At 41.0% G+C, this 16,251-nt stretch overlaps 2 protein-coding genes across 3 annotated transcripts in view; both read left to right on the top strand.

Moving 5' to 3' along the window:
• Positions 1 to 5,629: 5,629 nt before the first annotated feature.
• Positions 5,630 to 12,928, top strand: MED7 (mediator complex subunit 7). 2 transcript variants are annotated; one of them, XM_036847759.1, is made up of 2 exons: positions 5,630 to 5,707; positions 11,824 to 12,928. In XM_036847759.1, the coding sequence occupies exon 2, from the start codon at positions 11,841 to 11,843 to the stop codon at positions 12,540 to 12,542; it is 702 nt and encodes a 233-aa protein (XP_036703654.1). In that variant the 5' UTR covers positions 5,630 to 5,707; positions 11,824 to 11,840; the 3' UTR covers positions 12,543 to 12,928. The 2 variants fall into 2 exon arrangements, with proteins under 2 accessions (XP_036703654.1, XP_036703655.1); XM_036847760.1 differs by lacking the exon at positions 5,630 to 5,707 and adding an exon at positions 5,719 to 6,009.
• HAVCR2 (hepatitis A virus cellular receptor 2) overlaps positions 5,634 to 16,251 on the top strand; it is a 39,261-nt gene continuing 28,643 nt past the window's right edge. Inside the window, exon 1 of the mRNA XM_036847758.1 lies at positions 5,634 to 5,707. The gene's annotated coding sequence lies outside the window, so the exon portion shown is untranslated. The remainder of the gene's footprint in view (positions 5,708 to 16,251) is intronic.

Raw genomic sequence — 16,251 nt, 5'->3', positions numbered from 1 at the left:
AAGCAGGGGACACGGGTTCGAGCCCTGGTCTGGGAAGATCCCACATGCCGCGGAGCAACTGGGCCCGTGAGCCACAACTACTGAGCCTGCGCGTCTGGAGCCTGTGCTCCGCAACAAAAGAGGCCGTGATGGTGAGAGGCCCGCGCACCGTGATGAAGAGTGGCCCCCGCTTGCTGCAACTGGAGAAAGCCTTCGCACAGAAACGAAGACCCAACACAGCCATAAATAAATAAATAAATAAATAAATAAATTAAAAAAAAAAAAAATCTTCTAGAAGAAAACACAGGGGAAAAAATCTTTGTGACCTTGGATAGGACACAAAAAGCATGACCCATAAAAGAAAACAATTTATAACTAGGACTTCATCAAAACTAAAAACCTCTGCTCTTTGAAAGACACTGTTAAGAAAGTGAAAAGATCAGCCACAGCTTGCAAGAAAATAAATATAAATAACAAAACACATATCTGATAAGGGACTTTTGTCCTGTGTGTGTGTGTGTGTGTGTGTGTGTGCTCTTACAACTCAATAGTAAAAAAAACAAACAAGCCAATTAAAAAATGGGCAAAAAGTTTGAACAGAGAGTTCACCAAGAAAAGATATGTATGGCAAATAAGTACAAAAAAGATACTCAACACTAGAGAAATGCAAATTAAAACCACTACATAGCCATTAGAATCGCAAAAAGGAAAATTGCAGAGGAGGGTACAGAGCAACTGCAACTCTTACAGTTTGCTGGTAGAAATGAAAAATGATATAGCCTCTTTAGAAAACTGCTTGACACTTTCTTATGTAGTGAAACATATACCTATTATAAGGACTTGCAATCCCTTTGTAGTAACTCGAAAAAAAAAAATGAAAATCTTATGTCCATAAAAGGCATGTATGTGAGTGTTTATAGGACTGGAAATAGCCGAAATGTCCATCAACTGGTGAATAAATAAATGAATTATGGTGCATCCATACAATGGAATACTCCTTCCGTGTAAAAAGGAACAAACTATTAATACATACAACAATGCTGATGGACCTCAAAACTTTTATGCTAAGTGAAAGAAGCCAGACACAAAAGTCTACATACTGCTTGATTCCATTTATAGGACATTCTGGAAAAGGCAAAACTACGTAAACAGAAATCAGATCAGTGGTGACCAAGGGGTAGGGGTGAGGGCAGGGATTGAATCCTAAGGGGGCACAAAAGGAATTGCTTGGGGTGAGGCAAATACTCTATATCTTAATTCTGGTGGTGATGGTTAGATGACAGTATATATTAATCAAAACTCATTGAACTGTTCACTTGAAGTTAATTTTACTCTATGTAAACTATACCTCAGTAAACCCAACCTTAAAAAAATCGACAGGGTGGAGAAAAAGTGTGACTATTTCTGCTTGCCACTTAGGATTAAGTGATAAAAATGATGTTCTCTATAATGTGCCAAGCTCCTAAAACAGGCAAGATGCTAGTTGTCATGTACTCCTGCCTGTTACTGCCCCCTCATATCCTCCCACTCTCCCTTTGCTCGTTAGTTGTGGAGCACACAGGCTCCCTTCCTGTCTCTCTAACTCAGGAGGATCATGGCAGCCTCAGACTCTGCACTAGCTGTCTCCAAGATATTTGCACAGTTGACTCCTTTTCATCATTCATGTCTTAGCTCCAAAGACAGCTCCTAGGAGAGGCTACCTTGATCACCTTCTAGAAATAAGCTACCTGCCAACCCACCCAGCTACTGCATTATTTTGTATTATTTTTCTCCCCACAGCCCTTATCACTATTTGAAATTCTTATTTGCTTGCATGTTGTTGTCTGTGTCTCTCCATTAGAAGGCAAGGCTTTTGTCTGTCATTTTTACCATCTAGAGCAGTCTTTGGCACAGCAGATGCAATAAAGATTTGTTGAATGGACGTAGTCCTTGTTAAACTAGAGAAGACATTTTTTTTTTTTTTTTTTTTTTGGCCATGCCTTGCAGCAGATGGGATGTAGGACCTTAGTTCCTCAACCAGGGGTCGAACCTGTGCCCGCTGCCGTGGAAGCGTGGAGTCTTTAAGTCTTTAAGTCTTAAGTTTTTAAGGAATAAACTTCCTATTCAGAGTCTGGAAGTAGAGCCACCTAAACAAATGTTTATTACACACCATATTTTCACTAGTCCCTCCCATGATGTGAATTTCATACCATTATTCATTTGTAGTTTATTGTAAAGAACACTAGACTGAGAGTCAAGAGTCCCAAATTCTAGCCTTGATCCTGCCTAACTAAAACACTGAAAATTTGGGTCCAAAATTCCATTTCTAGAAATTTATATCAAGGAGAAAATTACAAACATATACACGTGCACCAGGAACCAGGATGCTCATCCAATGTATTCACAATAGCAAAGTTGGGAGGAAGATAATTTCACTCAACGGTTTTGGCTAAATATACCCTGATTTATCCATCAGTGTCACACTGTGAATTCATTTGAAAATGCTGATTATTCAGTATTCATTTTGTTACTTATTCAATACATGTGCATGGAGTACTTGCCAATTTCAGGTACTGTTCTAGGTGCTGAGGATGTAGCAGTGAATGAAACAAAGGCCCTCTGCTCATGAATCTTGTATTTTAATGGGGAAGAAAGACAATGAAAATAAATCAACTACATAATATGATATCAGATGATAACACGTTCTATGAAGGAAGGATAATGCATAGTAAGGGGATTGGGGACATTCCCCAAGAGAATGACTGGGGCATGCCACTTTATATAGAGTGACCACAGAAGACCTCTCTGACAAGGTCACATTTGACCAGAGACCTGTATGAAGTGAGGAGGTGAGGCATGTGAATATCTGTGGAAAGAGAGTTCCAGGCAAATGCAATGGGTCTAAGGCAGAAGTAGGCTTGAAAATTTCGAGGGAAAGAAATAAATCCTGTAGCCAGAGAAGACTGAGCATGGAAAAAAATGGTAGGAAATATTATTGGAGAAGTAGCCAAGGACTAGATTTTGTAGTGCCTTACATAGGCCATGGTGAGGACATTAGGTTTTATTATAAATGTGATGGAAAACCTTGGAGAGCTTTGAACAGAGTGGTTAGATTTTTTTTTTAATTGGGGTATAGTTGCTTTACAGTGTTGTGTAAGTTTCTGCTGTACAGCGAAGTGAATCAGCTATATGTATACATGTATCAACTTTTTTTTGGATTTCCTTCCCATTTAGGTCACCACAGAGCATTGAGTAGAGTTCCCTGTGCTATACAGTAGGTTCTCATTAGTTATCTATTTTACACATAGTAGTGTATATATGTTGATCCCAATCTCCCAGTTCATCCCACCCCACCTTTCCCTCCATGGTGTCCATACTTTTGTTCTCTACGTCTGTGTCTCTACTTCTGCTTTGCGAATAGGTTCATCTGTACCATTTTTCTAGATTCCACATATATGCGTTATTATACGATATTTGTTCTTCTCTTTCTGAGTTACTTCACTCTGTATGACAGTCTCTAGGTCCATCCACGTCTCTACAAATTACCCTGAGTAATACTGCATTCTATATATGTACCACATCTTCTTTATCTATTCATCTGTCAGTGGACATTTAGGTTGCTTCCATGTCCTGGCTATTGTAAATAGTGCTGCAATGAACATTGGGGTGCATGTGTGTTTTTGAATTATGGTTTTCTCAGGGTATATGCCCAGGAGTGGGATTACTGGGTCATATGGTAGTTCAATTTTTAGTTTTTTAAGGAACCTCCATAGTGTTCTCCATAGTGGCTTAATCAATTTGCCTTCCCACCAACAGTGTAAGAGGGTTCCCTTTTCTCCACACCCTCTCCAGCATATACTGTTTGTAGATTTTTTTGATGATGGCCATTCTGACCAGTGTGAGGTTATACCGCACTGTAGTTTTGATTTTCATTTCTCTAATAATTAGTGATGTTGAGAATCTTTTCAAGTGCTTCTTGGCCATCTGTATGTCTTCTTTGGAGAAATGTCTATTTAGGTCTTCCACCCATTTTTTGATTGGGTTGTTCAGATCTGTCTTATATTTTAAGACAGTGTGGTAAATAGGCTAAGGAAGGACAAAAGTGGAAGCAAGGAAACTATTTAGGCTATTTCAGAAGTCCAGGGGAGATTATGGTGGCATGCACTAGGACTGAGGCAGTGGGGATGGTGAAAATTAATTATATTTAGGACTTTTACTTATTTCCAAATAGAAGTAATACAAAAGGCCGGTATGGTAGTTTTGAATGGAGTACGGGAGAAAGAGGAGTAAAGGTGAACCTTTAGATTTGAGCATTTGCAATTGAATAAAGATGTGGGATAAGAGGGTCTGAGTGAAAGGAGAGGGTGTTGCCAGGGCCTGGATATCATCTGGGTATTATCACCTGGATGACATCCCACTAAGAACTGATAACTGAGCCCTGGGGCAATTCAAAAGATCAAATGTGTCAAATGCTGCTGAGAGTAGAATAAGATGAGTACTAAGAATGCCCATTGGAGGTCACAGTGTACGTCACATTGGTCTCAGTGAACAGAGAAAAGCCTGATTGGGGTATGCTCAAGAGTGAACAGAGTTCTTCAACAAATAAACTGATGGGGGGTGGGGGAGTGGGGATTGAGGTGGAGGAAGGAAACTATAGATTAAAAGATAATTAAATGATACATCATCCAGTTACAAAGGGGTGGACGTTATCGGATCCTCAGATAATTGGTATACAAATATTGACTTGATTTTGATGATATTAAATAGTTATGAATTTATTTTAAAATGAGACAATGGTTCTCTGGTTCCACGAACAAACAAAATGAGTCCTTACTTTTTAGAAATGCTTGCTGAATTGAAATAATGTCTATTGGTAGATAATTGTTGAAGTTGGGTGATGAATACACTATTCTCTCTACTTTTGTGTATGTTTGGGAACTCTCCGTAATTAGTTTAAAAAAATAAAATCAAATAATCTTAAAGAGTTAAAGTTGAGAATGTTTATCAGAATAACAACCTTATTTTTGTAAGCGCAACATGCTCTTGGAAGATTCCCACAAATTTAGAAATGTGTAACATTTCTTACGAAAATAACCTCCAAAAGACTTGTGTACTTTTTTTTTTTTTTTAACATTTGTTAATTTGTTGCCTGGAAATAGAATCTGAATTCGTAAATGAAAATAAAAGTGAACAGATGGTGAAAAAATGCAAATTAAGAATATATTATTGATTCTCAATCATGTTCACAAGTATTTCCAGATTACAAAATACTTAAACAGCATATAGAGTCCAACCTCATATTTTTAAATGTTATTTTTGACAGTGGGGCTACAGTCGATATCATTTCTAAAAATATCTGCTTACTGTATTGTCTAACGTTTACGTAAGACGTACGGATGCCTCAATCTTAAGCGTTGAAAAAAAAAAAAAGAAACAGAAGGGAACGAGCTACCAGCTGCTGCTTTTATTGATACAAAGTACACAAAGCCTCGGCGACTGCAAACCCCCCCGCAGCCGCAGCCAAACTGCCGGAAGGAGGCAGGCGGCGCGAGGTCGGTGGGGGTGGGGGGCTGTGCGCAGGCGCAATAGCAAGACAGCGGTCAGAGGCGGGACTAGAGCCTCGGTTAAAGGACAGGTCTTTCAGCCAATCAAGAGACAGCGTCAGAGGCTTCTTCCTGGAAGAGGAGGTAGGAAGTTGGGTCTCGGCGGTGGTGGCGAAGGCAGCTACCAGTGTAAACCCGGGGCTGAGGTGAGTGGGCGGCGACGGTTTGGTGCTCCGTTCAGTGTGCATTTCTTCTTCCGGACCCCGCGACTTCCTCCGGGCGGGCTGGGAATGGGGGGAGGCGTGGTGCAGGGTACGCTCGCCCGCTTTCCTTTCCCGCGTCCCTCGGGGAGCGCGGCCTCCCCGCCGCTCGCGGAGCCCCGGGGTGAACCGCTCGGCGGAAGGTGCCTTCCTTGCGGCGGGCTCTGAGCTTCCTTCGAGTGGGGAGGCCGAGCCCGGCCGGAGGTTGGCAGACCTCAGTTCTAGTCCCTCGCGGCTGGTTTGTTAAGGTGGGTGGGCTCGGCGAGTCTCCTGGCCTCTCCAGCCTTACGGGATAACCAGCCTTGCTCTTCCTCCTCAGGGAGCAGTCCTGAAATCAGAAGAATTAATGGGAGGCGGGGAAGGAGGTAGATGCCAAGCCTAATCATTAGATCATCTGGAGAGGTTTTAAAAACAACATTCCAGCGGCCCCATTCACAGTAGACAAAACGAGTCAAAAGTCTGGGGATGGGACCCTAGAATACCTTTCTTTTTTTTGGTGAAATACCGCAGAACGGAACAAACACTAGAAGGTGGATCTTGAGTCTGATAACCAGCTACGATGCCTGGCGCTTGTATTACTAAAAACCTCCATCGCCTTTGACAAGTTTAGTCTAGAGAAGTGATAGGGAGATAAACAGGATTTCTGTGATACGTCAGTTTCCTTTTGTACTGTTAGATGCTTCATTGTTTACTGATTTAAGGGAACTTGTACTGTGTACAAGAACCAAGGTTAAGAATTCCTGCTGTGCCATTTACTAGACTTTTGATCTGGTTGCGGACACTTCCCGTTGGTGAGACAGACTTGGGATCCTCATCTCTAAAATGAAATTGAAAATAGTACTTAACTCATAGAATTGGTTTGAAGATTAAGTTAGAGAGAATGTGAAACAATGGTACCTGTCACTTACTTGCCCTTTGGGGATTGGCAGCTAAAGTAGGGGATTACACATGGTGCTGGGAGGCCCAAAACTGGGCTTCCAATCTAAAAAAGCTTGAGTGGGGTGAAACCTGGGCTGTCTGAAATTTATTTTGAAGTACCAGATCACTGCTAATTCTCTGATTTTGGTAATTATGTGGTTATAAGAGAACATTCTTATTTGGGGGATACCCACTGAAGTATTTGCGGGTACAGAGATGAGAGACCAATAAGGCAAATGAGGGAAAATGTTAACATTTGGAGAATCTGAGTGAAGAATATGGGATATTCTCTATGCTCTTCATACAGCTTTTCTACAAGTCCGAATTGATGTTTTTGGAAGTTTTAAAAAGTTGATTATAACTATTTGCAACTCATAAGTGTGTTGTAAATAAATGAAATGGTACACAGTATTGATAACCCTCCATCCCATGCGCTTTCACCCGTTTTTTCTTAATGGCTGTGTTGTGTGTATATAGAGACATTTTATCCAGCTCTCATATTGATGAAGTTATGGGCTGTTTCCAGCTTTTCCTGCTCTTTTCAAACAGTGCTGCGTTAAACATCCTTAAACACACTTTTGTGTACTTGTACCAATATTTTTGTAGGATAAATTTCTAGAAATAGAATTGTTGGGTCACACAACTTTGTTAATCAACTATACTCCAGTATAAAATAAAAATTAAAAAAAAAGAATTGTTGGGTCAAAGAATATCAGCATTAAAATTTTTGATACTGTCACGTCAAATTCCAAATAAATATATTCGTCTCCTTTCCTATTAGTTGTGTCTGAGGATTCCCCATATTCTCTTGGCGGTGCTGGCCTGCCACCTGAGAGTGTCATGTGGTGGCCGTCATGGTGGCTTCTGTGAGAGCCGAGGGGAATGGACGCTTTCCCCCGCAGTAGGCTTCCCTGCAGGGCCAGAGGAGCTAAGAGCCTGCCTCTAAAATTGGGATGGCCACTCTGAAGAAACTGAGAGGAGGGAGAGTGTGACCTGTGCTGGAATCCAGGGCCTGCCACGTAGAAGGTGTTCTAACATTTGTCAGATGACAGAGTATGTGAAATCTTGATAGTCTGTTAGATGAAAAGAATCCTTTTTAAAATTTGCTTTTAATAGTGTGTCTGTCTGAATATTTTCCTGCCTTTATTCAGCATTTGCATTTTTCTCATCATCTTTTGCCTATTTTTCTATTATTTTTAAAAAATATATAGGTTTAAAAAAAACCTCAGTGGATCTTTATTGAGGATTTAGCACCTTCTAGGCATTGTTTAAGGTGCTGGAGGTAGAGTTGTGAATAAGACAGGCAACTGCTGAAGTCATAGTGCTTTTCTTGCGGGGATGGAATCAGAAAATATGTTTTTAAAAAATCAAAATTAAATTTCTAATATTTGTCCTTGTTAGCTTGCAGACATTCTTCTCCCAGAAAAATGGGATTGTCTTTTAATTTTGCTTATGATATATTTTCCTATATGGAATTTTTAGATTTATCTTTGGTAGTAAGATCTGTTGGTCTTTTGTAGTAACCTTAAAACGTGTAGTTAGCTATTTGTCTGTTTTCCTTTATAGATTGTAAGCAACGCAAGGATGGAGGCCATGTTTATCCTTGAAAGACAGTGTGATGTAGTGTTTGAGATCTTTAGGCTCTGGCTCCTTCCTTTACTCTGTGACTTTACGCAAGTGGATCAACTTTTGTGAGCCACGGTGATCTCATCTCTGAAATGGAAAGGGCACCTTTCTTTTCTCAGATTTCTCGCAACCATGAGAAAAGTATTTAGCACAGTGTCTGGCACATACTATGCGCTCAAGTGTTATCTGTCATTATAATCATCATTGTCATATATTAGACAAACAGTAAATATTTGAAAGAGTAAATAAACATTAAAGATGTTTGTACCTACTTCCAAATTCCCATTGATTTGAAGCCTTCTTGAAATGAATGGAGCTACCAACAAATACTAGAAGACAACATGCTAGGATATAAGGGGGAAGGAATGTGGTATGAGAATTAGGCTGGCTATTATATAGAAGAACTGTAGTGAAATCAAAAAGATCCCTGGGAAGCCATTGTATTCCAGGTAAGAGGGAATGGTGTCTTGATCAGAACTGATGAATTTGAGATAGCGATATAGTGAAGTTTTGGGACTTGATAAATTTGGCAGTGATGGTGAGGAGAGGAGATTGGTAAAAAAGGAGGATTGGGCTTCCCTGGTGGCGCAGTGGTTGAGAGTCTGCCTGCCAATGCAGGGGACACAGGTTCGAGCCCTGGTCTGGGAAGATCCCACATGCCGCGGAGCAACTAGGCCCGTGAGCCACAATTACTGAGCCTGCGCGTCTGGAGCCTGTGCTCCGCAACAAGAGAGGCCGCGATAGTGAGAGGCCCGCGCACCGCGATGAAGAGTGGCCCCCGCTTGCCGCAACTAGAGAAAGCCCTCGCACAGAAACGAAGACCCAACACAGCCATAAAAATAAATTAATTAATTAATTTAAAAAAAAAGGAGGATTAAGATAACCTTTAGGTTTCTGGCTTGAAATACTAGGTGGATAATGGGGACATTTTACTGAAACAGGAAAGAGTAGAAGCTATGAGAGGAACAGGTTTAGGGTGTGTGTATTTATGGTAGATGGACTCAAAAGAACTTTTTTTTAAAGATTGAATGCCCTGTGAGACATCCAGGAGCAGCCCAGACGCAGTCTGGACTGGAGGTAAAAAGTCAAGAGTCAAGAAAAGAAAGACAAATATCACATATATGGAATCTAAAAATAATACAAATGAATCTATGTACAAAACAGACTCACAGACAGAAAACAAACTTATGGTTGCCAAAGGGGAGAGGGAGAGAGAGAGGGGCAAATTAGGAGTATGGGATTAACGGACAAACTACTATACATAAAATAGATAAGCAACAAGGATTTACTGTATAGCACAGGGAATTATATTCAATATCTTGTAATAACCTATAATGGAATATAATCTGAAAAAAATAACTGAATCACTTTGCTGTATACCTGAAACTAACACAATATTGTAAATGAAGTATACTTAAATTAAAAAGTCAAGAGTCATAAATATAGACCAGGGTTTCTCCACTTTGGCACAATATATTGACATTTTGGGCTGGATAATTCTTTGTTGCTGTGCATTGTATGTTTATAGCATCCCCAGCCTCTACCCATTAGAAGCCAGTAGCACCCCCTCCCTGGTTGTGGCAACTAAAGGTGTCTCCAGACCTTGCATATATCTTCTGGTTGGCAAAATGACACCTGGTTGAGAACCACCGATAGAAATGGTATTAAAAGCTATGGAATTGACTGAGATCATCCCAGGGAGAACATAAAACAAAGGCCTGAAACTAGTGGCCAGCAGATCACAAAGATTGTTGGAGATAAATCCTTTTTGACCTCACAGTATTTGATAATTTCTGGAATTAATTGCCAGTATTTTTAAAAGTTGAGAAATTTCACATAAAAATCTGGATTTTTTTGCCCTTACTTGACAACTCAAGACCAAGGAACAATGAATCTTCATTCGCACATGAATGCTAGTGGCTGGAGGCTTTGAGGTCTGGCTTGGAGATGCTCAGTTCTCCTTCACACTTTGTGTTGCCTGCCTTTTCCCTTTGGCTTTTGAGTTTGTGAGTCTCTGAGGCATGCCAACATTAAAATTTGGCTAGAGAAGGAGGGGCAGTAAAGGAGACTGAGAGGCAGCGGCCAGTGTGGTAGGAGGAAGACGTAAATGTAGCATCACAGAAGCTGAGGGAGAAGGGGAGTGTGTTGAAAAGGAAGAAAACGCTGCTGAGAGATTAAGATCAGCTTAGAAAAATGTCCATTGGATTTGGTCATGTGGTGGTTGTTGGTGCCCGTGATGAGCAGTTTTTGTGGAGGTAGGAGGTTGACGCCAGATCGGATAGTGACAAAAATGAATATGCAGAAGGCTAGTGAAACAGTGAAGTGTGGGTTGATACAGTTAGAGTAACTCATCATGCCCATGGCCACTGACAGATTGATTCTCAGCAGCAGCCAGTTCACTGCTGTGGGTTGGTGGAAACTCAGGGCTGCCCCCCAGCTGCCCTCATTACCTCACAAATTCCAAGTATAAAATTGCCTCCAGTATATTACTTGCTATCTCTCATGTTGGATGGTGTTATGTTATATCTTGAAAATCTGGTAAGATCCATCTAAGTGAGCACTCGGGATATTCTCATTTTATGATATACCTAAGCTTCAGATGGAGTAGATGGAGGTTATTGTGGCTATTGAAGGTATAGTTGAATTTGAAATTTCTGTAGTAGATGTAGAAAAGTTAATGTGTCTATAAAAAATTGTAGAGTATATTGTAGGAAAAAAGGGAATGGAATTGGATCACAGAAGCTCAGATGATGTGAGTTTGTCTGGAATATAGTAATTTTAATTTTGTCAGAGTGTTCCTTAGAGTTATAAGTGTTTGCTTTTGGAGATCAATCTATAATATAAAACGAGTGATTGTAACGTGAGATGGGAAGACAGCATGTGTAGTTTGGCTGTAGGGAGGGTAGAGAAGGGAGGCATAACTGGTGAGGGGTGTGGAATCCAGATGATTTAATTTATAGATGAAAATACAGTTGATCCTTGAACAACTGGGAGGTTAGGGGCGCCCACCCTCTGTGCAGTTGAAAATCTGAGTATAACTTCGAGTTGGCCTTTCGTATCTGCAGTTCCTTCATATTTGCGGTTCTGCATCTGAGGATTCAACCAACCATGGATCTTGTAGTACTCTAGTATTTACTATTGAAAAAAATCCACATGTAAGTGGACCCGTGCAAGTTCAAATCTGTGTTGCTCAGGGGTCAACTGCATACTACAGTACTTTTTTTGTGCCAATGAAAGTATTAAGTAGAGCAGGAAAAATACGATGATTGAGTATATATTGCTAATTAGAAAAGGATGCAGCCTTTCCCTGTTGTAAGTGTTAGTTTTAGAGACTAGGGAGATCATTTTGTCCTGGACGCCAAACTGCCAGGGGAGAAAAGGGAAAATGTTCTGTCATTAATCGCTGAATGTGACAGGTTTGTGTTGTAGCTCCACTCTCAACCTTTTGTCTATTTCTGTGTGTGTGTGTGTGTGATTTTTTTTTTTCTTATTTTTTGTCTGATGGTCCATTTCTGTAGGTTCTTGATCTTCCACAATGGGTGAGCCACAGCAAGTAAGCGCCCTCCCACCCCCTCCGATGCAGTACATCAAGGAGTATACAGATGAAAATATTCAGGAAGGCCTCGCTCCCAAGCCTCCACCTCCAATAAAGGACAGTTATATGATGTTCGGCAACCAGTTCCAGTGTGATGATCTTATCATCCGCCCTTTAGAAAGTCAGGGTATCGAACGGCTTCATCCTATGCAGTTTGATCACAAGAAAGAACTGAGAAAACTCAATATGTCTATCCTTATTAATTTCTTAGACCTCTTAGATATCTTGATAAGGAGCCCTGGGAGTATAAAACGAGAAGAGAAGCTAGAAGATCTTAAGCTGCTTTTTGTACATGTGCATCATCTCATAAATGAATACCGACCCCACCAAGCAAGAGAGACCTTGAGAGTCATGATGGAGGTGCAGAAACGTCAACGCCTTGAGACAGCTGAGAGATTTCAAAAGCATCTGGAACGAGTCATTGAGATGATTCAGAATTGCTTGGCTTCTTTGCCTGATGATTTGCCCCATTCGGAAACAGGGCTGAGAGTAAAAACTGAACCAATGGATGCTGATGATAGCAACAATTGTGCTGGACAGGATGAACAACAAAGAGCAAATTCAGGTCATAGGAGAGATCAGATTATAGAGAAAGATGCTGCTTTGTGTGTCCTAATTGACGAAATGAATGAAAGACCGTGAAGGATGTTCCTTTTTTTTCTTTTTTTTTTTCGTTTCAGTAAATAGCATATATATTAGTTAATTCACTTTTAGAGAGTCTCAAAAGAGATAGCACTAGAAGTCTTGCAAGCAGCTTGACTCTCCAACTTTCTCAGTTGTTAGACGTCACAGGCAGTTTATGGCATTTCACTTTATGGCAAGCCTAGGTAAATGAGTGTGCCTGCATTGAGCAATCACCTTCAAAAGCAGTGTTTGCCGCTAGTGTGTGGAACATCCCTGTTTTCGGAGTTACAGTAAACTTTGAAGATATCCTCAGTAATAGTAGGTTTTCATCCCTGAAAAGTAGATTTGTCATTTGCTTTAAGAATGATAGATAATAAAGGATATCAAACTTTATAAATATGAAATTATGAAATCCTTAGATTTATTTCACTTAAAAATTTGGTTAATCTCTAAAAAAGAATAGTGTAACTTGTTAAAAGAGAGGAACCCTGGAGAGTTATAAAACAGCAGTTTTTTTTTTTCCTCTTGGCTGCTCCTGCAAACACTCTGTCTCAGCCTCTTGTCCCTATCCTGGATGGGTCCCAGAACTTCTTTCCAGTCACTAAGAAGTCCTTTGATCACTTTTAGTCACATTCATTTTAATAATTAAAATGTCTGTGTAATTACCTATACATTTCCTAAACTCAGACTTGCTTAAGGCTGGAAGCCTGCCCTGGGAAGGGGGTTTGGTGGCAGAGACTGCTGGATGTCCACCAGAGATTATTGCTCGCCTGAGATATGCTGCCCTGCTAGGGACTATGTTCCCCCCATTCCTCTTGCATCTCTGTGAGGCCATGTGACAGTTCTTAGCAGTGGAATGTGGTGTAAAAATCCAGGCCTGCCCCATAAAAATTTCTCTTCTTATCTGCTGGTTTGATGGTCACACCCAGGAAAACTTTGGAAGCCACTTGAAGATGGCAAAAGTTCAATCATTTCAGGTCCTTGAAAGCCTGAAGACTAGGCCCTCCTTTCATTAACTCTACCCTCTCCCAGTCCCCATCCCCACCCCCACTGATGTGACTTCACCACGTGAATAAGAAGTCAACCTGTTTTGAGCACTGAGATTTCATTTCTGCACCTTCTTCTCTTTTCTGTTCTCCAGCCTCTCTTCCGGCAAAATCTTGATGGAGAGTCTGCCTTGTATCTGAGGGTGGCTGCCAGCCTTTCTCTTAATAAAGGCCAGTGGTTCTCAAAGTGTAGTCCTGGACCAGCAGCATTGGTATCACTTGGGGACTGGTTAGAAATGCACATTCTCAGGTGCACCCCAGACATACTAAATCGAACTCTAGGGGTGGGGCTCCACAAGCTGTGGTTTAAAGAGCCCTCAGGTGATTCCCATGCAGGCTCAAGATTAAGAATCACTGATAATGGTAAGTCCTTTTCCCAGATAAGCTGGCAAAGTCCAGTTTAAAGTGGCCACAGACCAGTTCTATATGTGAAACATTCATGCATCCTTTTCTTTAAAAATCTGGGGAGTGTAGGCTGTTTCCAAGTAGACAACCCCTCTATTAGGCATTTAGTTGGCAAGTCTCATTTGTTTTTTCCTGATATGTGTTTGGTATAGATTTTTGGACTCCAGAGACTTCAGGAGACACAGTCGAGACTCTCTTAAGCTTAAATTAAAGGGGGAGGGGAACCCCCTCATCTCCCAGTGGCGGGGCAAGGTGGACATTGCTCAACACTTGAGTGACTCTCCAAAGGAATCTCCTTTGTAAAGGAGACCTCAGCCTTTTTACAACCTTGAGGAGGGTGCTGGGCTAAGAGGTACAAAACCAATTTTTGGCTGCCTTACAAATCCTTGCATGGAAAAAACTAACTGAATCACATTATCACATCCTTAAGAGTGTCACGACATCATATGTATATAATGTGTGTTTGTTGGAGAGAAGGATTAAGAGATTAAAATTTCACGTGGAATCTTAAATTCTGATCTTGGGAGGACCCGATCTTGTAGGTCTGTGGGTGGGACCTGGCATCAACTCTAAAGAATTCTGACGTGAACTCCTGCTATTATAATGGGTTGAAGGAGCACTAGTGGTCTGATAGTTATTACAAATTTCAAAGTTTATATAGAGATTCAGTCTATGAGGATTAAAATACATCTCTACACACCCAGTCATAATGAATATTCCTGATAGATTGATTCCTCAAAGTGAAATATCTGGAAGAATAACCTGGGCAACTCCTGAGATTACCAATGCCTGGGCCCCAGACCACCAGGATTCTGGTTTCATTGTTCTGGACTGGGGCCCTGGTATTAGTTTTAAGAAATCTGTAGATGACTCTACTGTGCAGTAGGATAAAGGAGGATTACATTAGTCAGTACTCTCTAGTGAACTAGTTTAAGCAAAAGATGAATTTGTTGAAAGGATACTGTGTTACATAAGTTAAACATCCAAATCATGAAGGACTGGGAGGGTCTCTAGGGCAACTGGGACTCAAACCTGATCCAGAACGCTCTGTCTCTCCTTTCTGGCTTTTCTGTTAGCTTCATTCTCTACAAACTAAATTCTTTGATGGTACAGGTGGAGAACATGGCTGCCAACGGTTCCCGAGCGTTAAGTCTTTCTACACCACTCTCTGGGAGTTGTCTCTCGAAAATGAAAAGAAAAAAAAGGTGAAAGGCTAATGAACCAGTTTGGAGGGAGGAGTTAGGAGCGGCACACCTGATTCCAACTGGGCCATTCAGCTGGGGGCAGATTCCGTAAGAATCTGACGGACCCCAGCATGTCAGTGTGTGGGGGGAGGTGGTCCACCCCCCCTTTAAGTTCATTTATTCATTGCATTCATTTAGTGGATATTGTGGTCCTCTCTATTCCTGATACTGGTTTAGTTACTGGGAGTATGAGGAGTGGGAAGGAAAATGGAAGAAAGATAAACAGGAAAACAAATAGGTTAATTTTTGAAGGTGTAAGTTCTTGCTTTAACCATTCAGCCATTATAACAGAAGAATCTTGCTTCCAATTATATTCCTATTTCCTGCTCAAAATGCCTTGTCCACATTATCTTCTCTTTTCAAGTTATGTTTCTATGTTCACAGTTGTTAAGGGTGTTGGAAGGCCATTTCAACTGTGCTGTGTTGTATTTGTGAGAAAAGACGTGTCCTGGGTCCTGAGGTCACAGGAAACAGCAAGTTCAAGTGTCTCATGAGACAATTAAAAGTTGGCATGATTTGGGGGAAAAGGCTATTATGGCTGCAGCATAGGGAGCGAGGAGGTTGGAGCTAGAGGAGCAGATGGAGGTCAGGTTACAGGACTTAGAAGGCCAAGGGAAGGAGTTTGTTATATCCTAAATCTGATGGGAAGTGTTGGAGAGAGGGAAGTTTCCCCCTTCACCCCTCTCGAGTTCTTGTGGTTGGACTAATAATAAAATTGATGCAAGACAAATTAACAGGAGAAGAGACATTTTAATTCCTGTACAGGGAGGTCTCATAGAAATGGGACCTAAGAAGTAACCAAAGCATTTATATTCTTTAGACAAACACTGAATTTCTGAGGAATTGACAGGACAAAGAAACTTAGGTTTTGGGTGCTCAATTAGTGAAGAATCTAAACAATTTGGGCTTGGGGTAGTAAAGAAGTAACAAGGTTTGTATAGGCTTCTTGGCTCAAATTCCTTCTCTTGGGCAATAAGGGTGTCCTTTTACCTTTACTGCAGGGAGTGCACCTTTCATGGGAGAGGTTTATTT

Source organism: Balaenoptera musculus, chromosome 3 (genome assembly GCF_009873245.2).
Source record: "Balaenoptera musculus isolate JJ_BM4_2016_0621 chromosome 3, mBalMus1.pri.v3, whole genome shotgun sequence".
Classification (NCBI taxonomy): domain Eukaryota; kingdom Metazoa; phylum Chordata; class Mammalia; order Artiodactyla; family Balaenopteridae; genus Balaenoptera; species Balaenoptera musculus.
This window is presented reverse-complemented; position numbering and strand designations above follow the sequence as displayed.